Here is a 16,689-nt window from a genome sequence, read left to right as displayed (position 1 = left end):
CACAAACTGCTGCACCTCCAGCCACGACTCCGTAAAACCGATCAAGTTTGCGGACAACACCACCCTCATCGGGCTCATCTCAGACCAGGATGAGTCTGTCTACAGGAGGTGAACCGGCTGGTGAGTCCTGGTGCAGCGGTAACAACCTGGAGTTCAACGCCCAGAAGACAGTGGAGATGTTTGTGACACCCCCAGGCCCCCCTCACAATGACAGACTCCCCTATCACCATCGTAAACTCCTTCCATGTTCCCGGCACCACCATCACCCAGGACCTGAAGTGGGAGCCCACCATCAGCTCCCTCATCAAGAAGGCCCAGCAGAGGATGTACAAGCTGCCAGCGGAGATGATGGTGCAGTTCTACACGACCATCATTGAGTCCATCCTCACCTCCATCACCGTGTGGGACGCTGGAGCCACAGCCAGGGACAAACAGAGACTACAGCGCATTGTGCGCTCTGCTAAGAAGGTGACCGGCTGCAGACTCCCATCTCTACAGGACCTGTACGTCTCCAGGGCTCTGGGACGAGCAGGTCAGATCACAGCCGGACACAGACTATTTGAGCCCCCCCTCAGGCAGGAGGCCACTCCCCTCAGGCAGGAGGCCACTTTTGAACTACATGTACTTGTACATAGTAAGCCTATTATCTTATAGCCTATTTTTATTGGCTATAAGATTTGAATTGTTTTATTTTTTGTTTTATCATTTTTCATTGTTTTATGCTGCACCGAATCACCAAAGCAAGTTCCTATGTTTATGAATTCTGTTCATTGACAATGGCAATAAACCTTTTCTGATTCTGATTTATTGGCGTTTTCTCTGCTTGTCAAATCAAATGTTCAAAGTCTTATTACAAGTTTTTGCATATTTTGTTAAACCTCTTATTTAGATTTTTGATTGATTTTGATTGATTTTTTGATAAAATGCCGGGAGCAGGAATCAAAATTTAAAGATTTTAGATTAAGATTACGGTGCTAAATAATTGTCTACGCTGAACTGAAGCAAGAGGCAAACGACCACAGTGCATGGTTTTCAGTCTTCTTTTTCCGCCTTCTTTAAGCACGCTTACAACTGAATATATTGTACATGTTATTGTGAGACATTTCAGATTGCAACATCACAATATCCTGGTTGTTGCATTCATATTCTGTTCAATTGTGCTGTAAATCAAACCAATGCCAAATTACAGTGTCAGTAACGGACTCAAACACACTTTCCTTGTTAGTGTCTTGTCTGCACAAACTACCAGACAAACTCCAGCTCGTCCTAACTAACGTTTGGCGCGGTGCGGGACAAAGATTCCCCACAATGGAAGGTGTTGGATGTCCGTGTTGTATTTCTCACGGACATAAGGCGGAGGTGTGCAACCATTCTGTAATTACTTGCCCTGGTCCCGGGAAAACTATTATGTATGGATGTACAGTGGGTCTCGGTGTACAATATAACTCTTTGGATGTGACTTTGCCCCATGGGAAGTGAAGCAGGAGTGTCACGGGAGAAGATGTTGTCATTGGATATCGCAGTACATAACGTTCAGCATTGAGAGACCGTGTTGGATTAAATGGCCTTATTTTTCAAGGTTTTTGGTAAACATTGTGAACTGGACCAAGCAGGAACGTCAAAATGAAAGGCTCATTTGGCATCTTGGTCGATCCGAACATTTATTTATTTGACAACTAAGAAAAATTGGGAGCGAATGGTGGCTTTACGCTATATTTTACAGATAAATACATGATTTGCTTGACTTTTTCTGTTTTCTTAAATATTACTATTAGCTTGAATTTGTGATCTTGTCAGGCGTCGGCACAGACTTTAATAAATACTTACTTTAGTTTTGAGCGCTTTGGCTTGTGTGATTTACATGGCATTTCTTTAGTCGACCAAGAGCTTCTTAGTTGCGCACAACCCAAGTGTATGTCATTTTCCTCTTTTGGGAGAAATAACTTTAAAGGTTTGATTTTGATCCCACGTTGAGTCCAACGCTCAGTTCCAAAGGCTGAGTTGATGACGTGATCCTAAATGGAAAACAGCTGTTAGCAATAAACTGAAGCTTTGTTTTCGTACGCTTCCTCTGAACAAATTCTGCTTTTCACCCTTTACACAACAGCATGGGTCACACCAAGCAGTTTTTGTTGCATAATGTGTTCTGATGATGCATGTTTTGTAGATGTAGCTTCAGGTAACAAGCTAAAATGACATGACGTAATTGCATATGTTACTTTAAAGTGTCATCACAATTGACAGGTTATAGCAGAGGTTATCACTGAGAAATATTACAGTAAGTAGTCACATTTCTGCGACCTTTACAGTATCAGAAACTGTCATTACCGTCTATATTTTGTAAAGTTTTTTTCTTTTTTTTCTTTCATGTTTTCAGTTTTCTTCAAAAGTTTGTTCATTTTATTACATTTAACGAATAAAAAACAACACAAATTAATCTTTGAACAAAATGCTACTAATAAAAAGTCATAAAAAGTTATTGTTTATCCATGCATTTAATCACTTTTTTTTGATGAATTAGGTGATTAATTGAAAAAGAAAATCAATATTTTAAAGAAAAGTAATGGTTAGTTGCAGCCTGATTTTGATTCAACAGCGATAAATCCTGCAGTCCTAAATTAAACGTGTCTAAATTAAACTTATACTATGAACACCTCTAGTTTTGCTGATATTACAGTTCTCAGTTTACGTATTAGTGTTTTTCCTTTGCCTCTCAGTATGAAAAGGCTGTTGCTCTGCCAGCTCATGTGCTCACTCCGACACGTGGAAAACTCTGATCACAGTCGCACATGTGAGGAATGCAGCCCTTCCCCTCGTTACTCTCGACCCCCGCTGATGAATAACTTTACAACACTCAAAAACACGCCATTTACCCACTAACGACCATCGAATTGAGTTATTACATTGGATTAGGATGACTACATTGGTTAGAATTAGAAATGCAGTTAAAGGTTGTCATCATCGGTTAAAAGTAAAAAACCTTCTCAGTGTAGAAAGGGATTTAAACAGACTTTGTGAGAAAATTATGCAGCCATTTCTGTGTAAAATATGAGTGGAAAACTGGTGAAAAACATACAAGGGATTATGCATTTGATGAGAAAACACGTTTATTTAATATGCTTAATTCAAGTTAGTTATTCTGACTTTGTGCACAAGTATAATACAGTTTGAATCATCCAATCAATCTTTATTCAAAAGCAGAATGGAACAGAATGAGCGTGAAGGCATCAGTGGAAAATATTATGTTAGTCTTGCACTTCTTATACTAATTTGTCAACTTGATGAATGGCTCTTTCCAGAAGGATCCGCGATGTTAAAATCCTTGAACAAACACTGCTAATCTAAAATAATAAGACTTGTGTTACTATTTCTATTAGTTTTCAAACGTACATTCAGACTTGTTTTCAAAAGTCTGAATGTATGGTATCACACACAACACGTAACGCCATTTGGTATTTTGCACAAGAAATACCATAGAATATTCCTGATGTACTGTCGGCCGCCAAGAAGAAGAAAAAAAAACCTGGACGCTTAAGCCCCTTAAAGGCTTTCATAGTTTAGCGGTTTAAAAAACTACGGATTTTAATTAAACTGTGGTCATTAGTTGCTGATTAGCTCCATCTAAGCTTTCAAAAATGTAGTATTTAGAAGACTTAATGGAAAAATAACACGTCGTCTTTGTGTAGAAGAGGAAAAGAGTGGATCTCGCCTGTGTTTTCCCATGTTCTCTTGGGACTGCACCACTGTTCCCTTTTGTCTCTTGACGTTCAGTTTCAACATCTCCACTTAAACTCTGGCACTGCACTGGCTTCATGTACAGGAAGCGCCATAGTCCTCAAAGGGACCAGCGTGGGCCGAGGACGAGGCACCCTTCTAGTTCTTGTCAAAGGGCAGCGGGCAAACAGAAGCGCTCAGTGACAGTTTTTACGTCCGTTCAAAGAGCTCGTGGCCCCAGAAGTTCTCACAAGACTCCAGCTTTCGTCGCTAACTTCCTTAGCGCCTTTTCTTTCAGATTTGGTCGCTAAGGCAGTTTCCATAGTTTTTGGGCTGACATTAAAGAAGAGAGTTTACAAGGGCTGCTTATATTGTAGTTGTCATTATTTGTATGAATGGAAGTCTTAAAATAAAACACAAAACAACGATAATTACATTAACGTAATGTTGTTTATTTTGATTCAACCTTTGTTCACTAATCAAAAACGAACATGGTGTTGTCCAGTATTTAACGTTATTCGTGCTTGTGTCATTCATTCTGTTTACGAGGTCCTCTTGCTCAGTGACCACGCCTTTTCAATATTCCCCAGATTATGACGTTGAAAGGTAGAAATCTGGACTGTGCTGTTTTTAAGTCTTTAAAAACAACTCCAGACTTGTTTTTGTCTTCAAATTATGATAATTTACAACATATTTTTAAATAACTAGCTTTTTGTTATGGTAACTCCCACTATTGCCAGTAGATGGTGTGCTAACACTAATCCAGATGAGCGATCACACACCAAATGAAAGTAATGTTTTTTTTTCTCCAGGCAATATTTGAAGTTCTAAAACATGAGATGTCAAAGCAAAGGTATTCAAGAACATGTTTAAAGGCAAAAAACTATACAAATCATTCAATAATATGAAATACGTCAGTCTTGTGCTTGCCGATGGTGCAGTGGTTAAGGGCGTTGCACATGTGTGGCTGCTGCTACCGTCGCGTTGCGGGGTTAATTCCGGCCCTCAGTTGCTTAATATCTCTTCTCTCTCTTCCTGTCCTGTCAGATGAAGCAGTCGTGTCAAGAAAATATTTAAAAATGAATAGATAAATAGTCAGCTCAACGAACCTAACCTTAAAGTTTCCTACTGCATAATTCTTCTGTCTAATGTGTTTTATTATTCTAAACCTAATCTAATAGTTTCTTCCTCGCATTCCTGAGAATCCCTCTAAACCCTGGATTAGCCTTTGAGTTACAGAGAAGTTTAAATTGTCCTGACTGTTGTTCCCATCGGCCAAGTATTTAAAAATGCATGACTTCATTGTAGAGTGGCTTCATCTAGACCGGCTTTCCCCACTTTTTGGCATAGACTTGATTATTCACATGGGTCTTTGTCTCATGCCTTTGGCACAAGGCAACTCTCTGAGAAAAATAAATGGGGGGAAGAAAGCATGACTTGAAAACCATTAGTTATAGTCGGGAGGTTAGAGAAACTTGTTGCTGTAACACTTGTTTCTTCTTGTTTTTTTAATAGTTTTTTCCAAATTTTCAACACCAAGAACCATAAAGAACAGAACATAGAACACGACTAGAGAACAATAGACAAAAGTAGCACAGAACATTTACAGAAACAAAATCACGACGCATTAAACTTCTGTCAAAACTTTTTCATTTCCAAAGTTGATTCCTCCCCCCATCTTCCTTATGTCTCATTATAATGTATGTCCAGTCCTTGATTGTTGGTGCAGTCTTCCATTGTTACACTCATATATTTTCCCATACTTCATCCGTCAAAACAAAGTTATCTTCTCTTTTCCATTTGTTCTTTATATATTTTGTTGCATAGTTGTCCAGATTATTAATGCATTTATATTAGATGTTATTCCCCGTGAAAGTTCTGATGAGGCGTCCTATTTTTTTGTCCCTTCTGTTTTCCTGCAGGTAAAGCTTTCGTCCCGAAGCAGAAACCGATCGAAACACGCAACGAGGAGGTCACGACCCTCGACCCGGAAATAGAGGAAGCCTTATCCACCGCCACAGACACAGAGCTGCGGGATCTGGCAGGTCAGAGGTTAATTACTACTACTACTAAGGTTGTCGAAATTATATGGTTAATAATCCTGTGATAATGTGATTTTTCAAGCCACAATGTATTAGTAAGAACTGAAAATAAAATATGTGACCATTTTAGAACCGTTTTTTAATCCACCTTTTTTAAAAATCAACTTTGATTCGTCAACGTTGAGGAAAAGTAACGTGTTCAACAATGGGAATAAAAGAAAATTAAAGATTTCACTGTTAATAATAATCGTGAATCTCACAATAATCGTAACACTAACATTTCATATCGTTCCATTCCTAGTTAGTTCTGCTACAATGACAATTCCTCGCTCAAAAAGGTCAAATATTCATTCTACTGAAGAGATGCTACTGAAACTGCAACATTGTGAGGTTCATTACGTCTGTCTTGTTGTTGTTGTTGTTGTTTTATGGCGGTTGACATCCGAGTGTTGCATTACCGCCAGACTTTATTCCTTAGACTTTGTCGTAGTCTTGCTACTAGATGCTACTATCACTACTTTATGACCAGGTTGCTACTTTAAAATGGTTTCTTTTTTTCTCAAACCACTTCTACTTCAACGACTAAACCATCAAACCATTGTCTGTATTGATGTATATAGCGTGTGCAGTTGTTTTATTTGATTGTTTTATCATTTGTTAACGATTGATTGATGGGACAAGATTTTCGTAATTTACAGATTCATCCAATCCCCCCCCTTCCCCAATCACTTCAACAAACGAGCCCAATTTATCTTGACGCCGCTGAATTGAAAGCTGGACGTTTTGATGAGAATCATTCAAAGAGCCTGACCCTCTGATCTGCTGGGACGTCCCGACACAGACGCTCTTCTTCTCCTCAGCCCTGTTTCCCATGACTCCGTTCACCTCCGCGTTTGTTAACAAGGCCCGGTGTGCAAAAGGCCATCGCTGTCCGCTAATGGCTTTATTGAATTCCACGTGTTTTTCAAGGGAAGGTGATGTGCTCAGTGCTGATTTGTTTATTTTGTTTTCGCAGCGATCCTGGGAGTTCACACGCTGGTCACCAATAATAAGACGTACGACAGCAGCAGCAGCGACGGATACAGCAGTAAGTCAAAAGCATTCAACATAGAAGCGAGTGTGTTGGCAGAGGTGGACAGTGCACCTTTTTACAGTTACATTTACTTGAGTAACCACGGTACTACTTGTAAGATAAGATAAGATAAGATATTCCTTTATTGTCCCACATGGGGAAATTTCATTGGTGCAACGCAGGTAGATACAGAGGTAGATACAGAAGAACAGATCACTTATAGGAAGTCTGAAAAACACTTTCAGTAGAAGATCTCCTATAAATAAATAAAAACTCCCATAGACAAATAAATAAATAAATACCATTGCATGTGATCCCGACAGTAATTGCACATGAATATGTGTCACGACAGCACATAGATTGCACATGAATTTCACAGTAATTGCACATATGACAGAATTGCACATCAGTATTAGGTTAGGTCAGTATTGCGACGGGATAACGTGACGATCTCCGGGTAAGACGACTGTTCTCCGCAGTTTCATGAGTTCCTCCTTTGTGTAAACGCGGTACGGCGCCGGCCGGGGGGCGGGGCCGGAGCCGGGGGGCGGGGCCGGAGCCGGGGGGCGGGGCGGGGCCGGAGCCGGGGGACCCAGAGCCAAGACACATCGCAACGACACGACGAAAACACTCAATCCAGCCGAACAAAGTCAAAACAAGTTAATTTAAAGCGATTCCAGTGCGTGTCCCGATCGTTCGTGAAGTTCCTCTTTCATATAAACGTGTATATAAACGTGTACCGACGACACGCCGTACTTTAGCGCGGCCGGAGGGCGCGGGGGGGGGCTGGTGGGCTCGCTCGGAGCTAGCTCACGTCACAACAACACAACGAACGCAACGAAAAACGCTCAAATCCAGCCGAAAAAAGTCAAAAACAGTTGAATTAAAAAACTATTCCAGCGCGTGTCCCTATCGTACAGTAAAATAGAAAAAATATACTAACTATATTTACAAAATATAGGAGATAAAGCACAATAAGTGTGAGAAAGAAGAGAGCGTTTACACCGGGCTGCCAGCTGTACCAGCGCCTTATGACGTAGTAGTACTACTACTACTGTGCTTTTACTCCTATTTTAGTCATGTTTTTATGAAGTACCAGTCAAGTGTTGGTTCCTCTTCCCACTGTGAGTAAATCTACAAATAACAAAAAGCTTTATGTGGTCAATATTACATTATTGGCTCGAGCCATGGAATGTAATTCATTCAATTGAATGCGAGGAGTCATTGTTCTCGCCTGGTTTCTTTTATTATTATTCATGGTTTTCTGCTACAACTCTGGCATTTTTGACCCCCTGAACATCTCCTGCGTTTTCCGCGGCGCAATTTCTGCGTTTTTGTGGCGTGATTCCCGCGTTTTCTGCGCTCTCGACGCTCGGACGCGCGTCCAAAGCGTCGACGCCGAGATGTTCAGCTTTGTCCAACTTTCTGTGGCAGCCAATCAGAGATGACGCTCCAGTGACGTGCTATGCACAACCCGGAAAAAGACCCCAAACATCCCGCAAGATAAAATAAAATCTTTTAGAAGCAGCTCTTGGAGCAAATAATGATATTGACTAAACTCTGCTCAGCTCTGAAGTATATGCGGGTCTTTTATTTTGATGGGACATTTCCTCTCGTGCCTCGGTCTTAGCGTTAGCATTTGCATTAGAATTAGCATTAGCGGCAGGTCTCTGTTGCTAGGTGACGGGGTTACGGGGAGGAGGGGAATAAAGTATAAAGTCTTTAGAATTTACTCTTTAGGCTTTCTCATATAGACTTTATTCTTTAGACTTTATTCTTTAGACTTTATTCTTTCTGCGGCCGAAAACTGTGACTAAAACTGTGAGGAGACCTTGCTCAACACCCGGTCTGGAGAGACGGGAGATGGCGGAGGAGAGTGGATCGGGGATGGAAGACATTCTGGACGGCGTGGAGGAGCAGCCTTTTCTGCCTGCACGTGCCCGGAAACGTAAAAAGTCCCTTAGCTCGTCCGAGGGTTCTGGGAATGAGCAGCAGGATGAGGCTGAAGCTATTGATATCCGGGGTGAGAGCAGAGACTGTAAGGTGATCATAAAGCTTGCACAGGATAGTGCATCCTTTAAGGAGTGGAATTCAGTGGCATTGTCAAAGAGCCTAACTGTAGCTGTGGGAGTGATCAAGAGTGCGAGTGTCCTTAGAGATGGCTCGCTGCTGGTCGTGTGCAAGGACGCGGCTCAGCAACGGAAGGCGATTGGAACTAAACGTCTGGGTGGAAAGGACATTCTTGTGTCTGATGCTGAAAGAAACACGGTCAGAGGAGTTATCGTAGGTGTCCCTACGGCGACGTCTGTGGATGAAGTTAAGGAGAATTTGACTGGAGTTACGGTGGTGGACGCTAGGCGTTTGAAGGTGACCCGGTTTGGGGTAAGATGTGACAGCTTGTCGGTAATGGTAACACTTGAAGGGAGGTGCCTGCCTAGTAAGGTGTTCATTGGGTACATGTGCTATAGCGTCAGGCCATATGTTCCGCCGCCCCTGCGTTGCTTTAAGTGCCAGCGCTTTGGGCATATTGCAGCGGTCTGTAGAGGGAAGCAAAGATGTGGTAAATGTGCAGGAGATCATGAGTATGGGAAGTGTGACATGGGTGCAAAACTGAAGTGCTGTAACTGTGGGGAAGAACATAGCTCTGCCTACGGGGGATGCAGGTTTAGCAAAAGAGCTGCTGAGGTGCAGAAAATAAAGGTCTCTCAAGATATATCCTATGCAGATGCAGTCAAGAAAGTTTCAAGTAACGAGTTTAGAGTAAATACAGAGAGAGGAGCCAGCGCTGCTCCCAGCCAGGGCGAAATGAGAAAGGCCAGCGTGGCTCCCAAGAAGTGTGAAGGTTTCAAGAGTGGAGGTCCCAAGTGTGCAGGTTCCAGAATTAATGAGAATACCCTGGTTGTGGATAGAGAGGATTTTGTACTCTTTATGGTGGATGTTGTAAACTGTGCTGCTCAGACTCAAAGCAGAACTGAAAGGATCAGGATCATTGCTAAAGCTGCAGGGAGATTCCTTGGAACAAAGGAGCTTGATTGGGCAGATATAGAAAACAGGCTAAAGGCGCTAAATGGGAGTCGGAGTGATGGGGGTCTGCTTTTGGGGAGTCAGAGTGATCAGAGTGACGAGATGGGGGTGGGGGTGGTCTCCTGTCCTCGTCCAGTCTCGTAGACGCACGGCTACCAAGCAGCGACATCAGTGGACATATTAAAGCCTATAGAATGAAGCCTAAAGAATAAAGCTGTACGGTGGAAGCACCGAACGTCAAAGAAGGAGAGGAAGATGAAGAAGAGTCTCCCTGGAATAAAGCCGGTTGGTCTCTGAAACAACAACAACTATTCTAGTCACAAAGACATATCATGACCTCATGGGCTTTGTAACACCAAAGCAATGGAAGGAGTACTTTTACAGACTACGACAGAGTCTGAGGACTACGACAAAGTCTGAGGAATAAAGTCTGGCGGTAATGCAACACTTGGATGCCAACCGCCATAAAACAACAACAACAACAACAACAACAACAACAACAACAACAACTTGAGCGAAGAAGAGTCTCCCTAGAATAAAGCCGGTTGGTCTCTGAAACAACAACAACTATTCTAGTCACAAAGACATATCATGACCTCATGGGCTTTGTAACACCAAAGCAATGGAAGGAGTACTTTTACGGACTACGACAGAGTCTGAGGACTACGAAAAGTCTGAGGAATAAAGTCTGGCGGTAATGCAACAATTGGATGCCAACCGCCATAAAACAACAACAACAACAACAACAACTTGAGTGAAAGAAGAAGAATAAAATCTGTTACAACAACATCTCACGATTAAAGTCTGAAGAATAAAGTCTGGCGGCAATGTAACACTTGGATACCAGCCGCCATAAAACAACAACAACTCGGGTATTTTTGACCCCCTGAACATAAATGAAAAGTCGCGGGTCACCAAGGCTCTCTCTCTTTCTCCCTGCTCAGGTCTGCGTTCAGCACGATCTTGAAATTTGTCAGGACAAACAACTATTTGAATCGCAAACTACGCAATCATCAACGGTGAATTACTGAGCGTCGTTGGTATGCCCCAAAACGTAGCAGAAAACATGGACGCGCTGGAAGGCAGTCGCCAGCATCGCCACTAGCGCGACTTTAATTTGAACTTTTGTGTTTCTACACCACGAGAATGAAATGAAAGATTTCACTGTTGTTCGGTCACAGTCTCAACAATCGTGTATAATCGTTCAATAGTTTTCTTTCACAATAATCGTAACACTACAATTTCATATGGTGACATCACCATTTGTGAATCTTATTCATAACTTTGAATTTGCCGTCAGATCCTTGCGGCACATCAAATATAATCAAATATCTTATCATCAAACATCTCTAATTTTGAGTCAAATTCCTCTTTGTTTCAGACGTGGTCAAAGGAGAGAAAATGAACCCAGTTTTTGACGAGCCTCCAAACCCCACGAACGTGGAGGAAACTCTGCAGAGGATAAAAAGCAACGACAGCACTTTAACGGAGGTCAACCTCAACAACATCAAGGTGCTTTACCCATCTGATCATCGCTTTCATCCAGTGTTTTAATGAACAAACATAATCATATACATCTTTACTGCTCTGTTTTTGCTAGAACATTCCCATTCCCACGTTGAAAGACTTGGCCAAAGCCATGGAGGGAAACTCGCACGTCAAGAAGTTCAGCCTGGCAGCGACGCGGAGCAACGACCCCATCGCCGTGGTGAGCTTTACTTGTATTTCCTCACTTACTGTATGTCGTTTACCTTCTTTAAAATGTCCTCGTGACTTCCTGGGTCCTGCAGGCGTTCGGTGAGATGTTGAGAGAGAATAAAGCATTGAAGAGTTTGAACCTGGAGTCAAACTTCATCACAGGAGCTGGAGTCAAGGCTCTGGTGGAGGCGCTACAAGACAACGACACGCTCACGGAGATCAAGATAGACAACCAGGTACAAACAAAGATATTATACTTTTGTAGAAATAAACTGTTATTCAAAAAGCACTCATGTATACAATTGCATTTTTGTACATTAGCTCGTAAATGTACAGCTAATTATTTAAAAGTCACTGAGCTTGTTGAACACAATTATTCTTTGTAAAATAACTTGATCTTGTTGCCCCAATCACTTACTTAAACGTAATTCTTTAGTTCTCGGACGGTGGAGTTGATATATCTTTTAATTTTTCATGTCTACTGCTTTACCGTTTATTGAAGTGTAACATATAACAAAGTAAAATTGTTTTTTCCTCAGCACAGATATATTGTAAAATCAGCTTTTGCTGTCGAAATGAGACCGCTGCGTGCTGTCTGCATATAATTATAAAGCGTTTTCTTCTCTACAAACCAGGACCAGTTAGGAATGTTTTTTAACTTTACTGTAATGGCAAAACTCTGCTCTGAAACTCTCACCTAAATCAGCATCGCCGTGAATAAACAGGATACAGGGTTTGGACCGCTGCAAACAGTTTAAACATTATAGACAGGCGGTAAACGTCAGTTACGGTGTCTTTATTTATGCAAGTAGTTTTAAACCATACTTTGATTATACTCGTATCTTATGCAGACTTGTTGAAGTGTAAACCCAAAGCTTCTAAGAGCTGTTGTGCCTGATAATGGAGTCAAATATGATCTGCTGCATTACTGCGCTCGCACATTTTACCTCAAGTCTCTGCCAAAGACAAAACAAACAGATAAACCATAAGGAGGTCAATGTGCCAGAAAGTCTCCGAGTGTGTTCACCTGCACCAATACCCGGGATTTTAAAGTCTGCTGGTTTTGTGTGTCCATGTAAACGCAGTCTCCTGATGTCTCACGCTGCTGCACTGAGCCTGTGCCAACTCAAAGTTCTACCAGGGCTTTTTTAATTTGTATTATACTTTATTATACTAACTCACTCAGTAAAACCTGATGTCTTTGTCAATTTAAGACGTCATGTTGTTATATTAGAAAGTAAAATAAAGCATCGGCTCAGCACTCCATCACTTTGCTTTACGTTCAGACGCTTTGTGTTTTTATCGTTTCTTTCATTCCCGCTCGTTCTTCAGAGGCAACAGCTGGGCACGACTATCGAGATGGAGATCGCTAAAATGTTGGAAGAAAACAACACCATAATAAAGTTCGGATACCACTTCACTCAACAAGGACCACGATCCAGAGCCGCTGCAGCCATCACAAAGAACAACGACCTGGGTATGAATTCAAACCTCTCTTTGTTACATTCTCTCTTGTTTTTACTGGTCAAATGTTTTGTAAAGACGCGTTTTAGCCGTTCTCAAACTGTAGCACTGAGGAACCGAGGAGAACCCGTGTTTAGTCTAGGTTTTGGATTAATTATTATTTTTATTTTATTGTATTCATTTATTTTTGACTAAATAAGTTTTCTGCACACACTAGAATACATGATTATGCTTTATATTTATTATTAGCATTTATTATTGTGCTACTTAATCTCATCTTGTGTCTTGTCCCACCTCTAGTTGTGAATATTGTTCGAAAACAACCCAAAGTCTGAGCACGTTACATTATTAGGCGATATATTAGTAGATCGTTACCACCACGATAAAGGACCTGGAGTCTCATTTATAAAACATAACGTGGAATTCTTACTAAAACATCACTATATTTTCATCTCTTTGAGCACAGATCATTTTCTCTCTCATCTCTGAAAGCTCCGATGCACAAAGTTCAGCAGTTTTCGGGCCAAACCGCTCATTTTAGGTCATTTTTATAAATCCCAAACTTAACGTGGAAAGTGACGTACGTTCCCAAGCTTTATAAATGAGACCCCAGAGCCTTGGCAGAGCTGGCTGTTCTCTCAAATGCCTTTTTTTTTGTACTTTTACACACTTTTGTTCCTCCCATAAAAGCTGGAGCAGATTGCGTGGTGCTGTACATGTTTGTCTTCACACTTGCTCTCTCTTGTAGCCCCGTGTGTCGTCAAAGCGTTCGCGTCTCAGGTCTGGAGCATGACGTGTGACAAACTAACACGGTTTTCTTTCAGCGTTTGTGCTCACGTCTGTGACAGAGGAGCTCACTCACGGTTTGAAGTTTGATGGCGATGACGGCTCTCACTCACCGCACACGTTTGACTGTAGTTTAAGACCAGTCACTTTGAACTAATAGCCCCCTAGAGGTCGAAGAGTGAAACGCATGAAGACAGACCGCAAAACCTAGACTATAGACTACTGCTGTTTTACGACTGAGTAACTTGTGCTTGAGGATGACGTAAAGAAATATTTTACAGACTTGGGAAACTAAACATTTGTAATAAAAAAAAACTTCAAAATGTATGGTTGAGGGCGTAAATGTAGAAGTATATTTATTCCTTTATTTGATAACATATAAAAGACATCAGCGTCGTCAGTGACATACAGTTGATACAAAAAAAAAAAAAAGAATGAACAGCTGAAAAAGAACAGCAATAATATCATGTCATCTGCCCCTTTTCAACTACTTAACACTTGTATTTAAAAACAAAAAACACAACTGTATATTTGCATTTATAATGAAGCAAATTTAGTTTTCACATTTCAGGGGCAGTGGTTAGTGTTAAGTTTGTTGGACAATATAATATTTCGGGGCCCCGAGCCCCGAGCCCCGAGCCCGGCCCCTAGTTGTCAGACTAGATCCACGGATTGAGAGTGACTTTTGGACAACTTTCTTAAGCAAAAAAAAACAACCTGTGTCCAGACTATAGGAAATCTCCGTGGCATTTTCAGCACAAAATAATAGTACTTTCTTACCATATGATCTTAAACTAGTTCTGATAAAGCTGCAGGTTCAGGAAAGGTTGAATTTGATCCCATTTATGCAGTATCTTTTAGTATCCATACTTTTGACAACCCTGTTCTGCATGAATGTTATGTTTTGAAGGATTTTACACCTGTTTAGCGTTTATGCTCATATTTATTATTATGTCTAAACTGCCAGAGCTTTTCTATTTTCACCACAGCAAAGTTTGACCAGAATTGCATGTATTTCTCCCCCACAACTTTCAGCACAATTCAAGCAAAGTCTAAAAAGTGCAATACAATATTTTCAATGACTTTTTAACTTTTGCCCTCTTCTTTTATCTCTTTTTGTCTCTCTTTTACTCCTCTTCTCCTCTTCTTTTACTCCTCCTCTTCCTCTCTCCAGTGCGCAGGAGGCGAGTGGAGGGCGACCTTTGAGGACTCACTTCGATTCATCTCGTCGAATATTTCACTTTGTGCCAAACCGTGGAGCGTCGGCACGTGGGTCGCAAACTAACAAGGGAAAAACTGGAAACGCCCTCACCATACGTCGGGTTCACACCTTCCTTTATTTTTATCGCGTCTTCTTTTAGTTTTTTTTGCTGTTAAATGGTTTAGTTTTTTTTTTTGTAGTCCTTTTTTCATTTCGCCTGCCCATTATCAAGCCTTCAATACGATCTGTCCATTTTTTTATAAATAGGTTTTTGCTGCAACCATGGGAAATAAGGACCAATAATACTGAATATATATCCTCTTGTATGAATTAACTAATATAACACGAATGCGTCGAATGTGTATCGAAAAAGCTTCAAACTGGTGACGGTGATGTGCTAAAGCCTGCTACTGTACTGAACAACAAGTAAAACAAGAATGCATTGTACTGTAAGACGTTTTATACTCCTTTTATTGAACGCTTAGACATTGTTTTGATGTGGCTAATAATGTCATTTGTCAGATGGAAATGTGTGTTTGACGATTTTATTTGAGCCGTTTGAACTATTCTCGACAGACTAGAGAGCCTCATCAGACATTTAAAGGGATAGTGCTGTTTTTAAAGGGGTTGTCTAGTGTAATTATATCGTTTTATGTCGTTTAATGCAAGTAAAGGTGTCGGGAAGCAGACGGGACATTGCAAGAGCCACAAACGGCTTTGTGTTGTCCGTTAGGAAATAGTTTATGGGTTTAAGTCTAAGTTAAAATGTAATTCTTCTTTGAAACGTACAGTTCAATCACAATACTCTTTAGAGAACACGTTTCATTTTAAATGCTCACTTAAGCATAGTCTAAACTAGGCTAAAACCAAGTAATTTCTGATTAATTCCAAGTAAAAGACATAAACAAGGACTAAACCCAAAGCTTTGACTTTCTATTCCACAGGTTTTATTTTGCCAAAACAAATCAAACTTCAGTTAAAAATGGTTTAAAACAATTAAATTTGATAGTTCAAATTGATTCAGTAGGATTACGTTATCAACAATAAAAAGAAATATTGTCAAAAACGGACACACAATGATAGAAAAAAAACATAATATATAATAAGTTCTCAATTTGATCTTAAAAACATTCAAATCAAAGCAAAACCAAATGGAACTGTAAATTAGCTAACATTTAAAATACATAAAAAGGTCTCTCCTGTCGCTTCTACAAACGTAACTTGACAGTCGACTTTATTAAACGCACATGTTGTCAGCTTCCACTTTTAATCCTGCACTGTCCCTTTAAACAACCAACTGTTCTTCTGCAGATCTGAACCAAGCCAAAGACACACACTTGCAGTTACTCAGTACTGGAACAAACGGTTATTCTGCCACAAAACAATATATATACTAGATGCAAATCTCACTTCGACGTTTTTCTGTTTTGTGGAAACTCTTTGACTTCAGACCAACTCAAAACATCAGTTACTTGAAGATTGTAAATATTGTGTAATAGGAGCATTTTACCGGCATGAAATCATCATTCTAAAGGTCCTATTTTATGCATTTGTTATAGACTTTTACTACTTTCAATGCAATAACCTATTTAGACTTTGCATAGGTTGTGTTAATGTGACAGAATTCTCTCTAGTTTAAAACGTTGCTGGAGAACAGGTTGGAATTTTATAGTAGAATTAGCTGTTCT

At 40.6% G+C, this 16,689-nt stretch overlaps 1 protein-coding gene across 1 annotated transcript in view; it reads left to right on the top strand.

The window, feature by feature from the left end:
- The window catches only part of tmod2 (tropomodulin 2), a 30,850-nt gene that overhangs the window by 13,564 nt on the left and 597 nt on the right, over positions 1–16,689 (top strand). The window contains exons 4-10 of the mRNA XM_072465152.1: positions 5,637–5,759; positions 6,772–6,843; positions 11,234–11,364; positions 11,453–11,560; positions 11,643–11,786; positions 12,883–13,027; positions 14,975–16,689. The exon at positions 14,975–16,689 is cut by the window's right edge and continues 597 nt beyond it. Coding sequence (XP_072321253.1) covers positions 5,637–5,759; positions 6,772–6,843; positions 11,234–11,364; positions 11,453–11,560; positions 11,643–11,786; positions 12,883–13,027; positions 14,975–15,006 — 755 coding nt within the window. The 3' untranslated portion in view covers positions 15,007–16,689. The remainder of the gene's footprint in view (positions 1–5,636; positions 5,760–6,771; positions 6,844–11,233; positions 11,365–11,452; positions 11,561–11,642; positions 11,787–12,882; positions 13,028–14,974) is intronic.

The sequence above is a fragment of the Eucyclogobius newberryi genome, unplaced genomic scaffold, assembly GCF_026437365.1.
Source record: "Eucyclogobius newberryi isolate DKJ021-1_F unplaced genomic scaffold, fEucNew1.0.hap1 SCAF_5, whole genome shotgun sequence".
Classification (NCBI taxonomy): Eukaryota; Metazoa; Chordata; class Actinopteri; order Gobiiformes; family Gobiidae; genus Eucyclogobius; species Eucyclogobius newberryi.
This window is presented reverse-complemented; position numbering and strand designations above follow the sequence as displayed.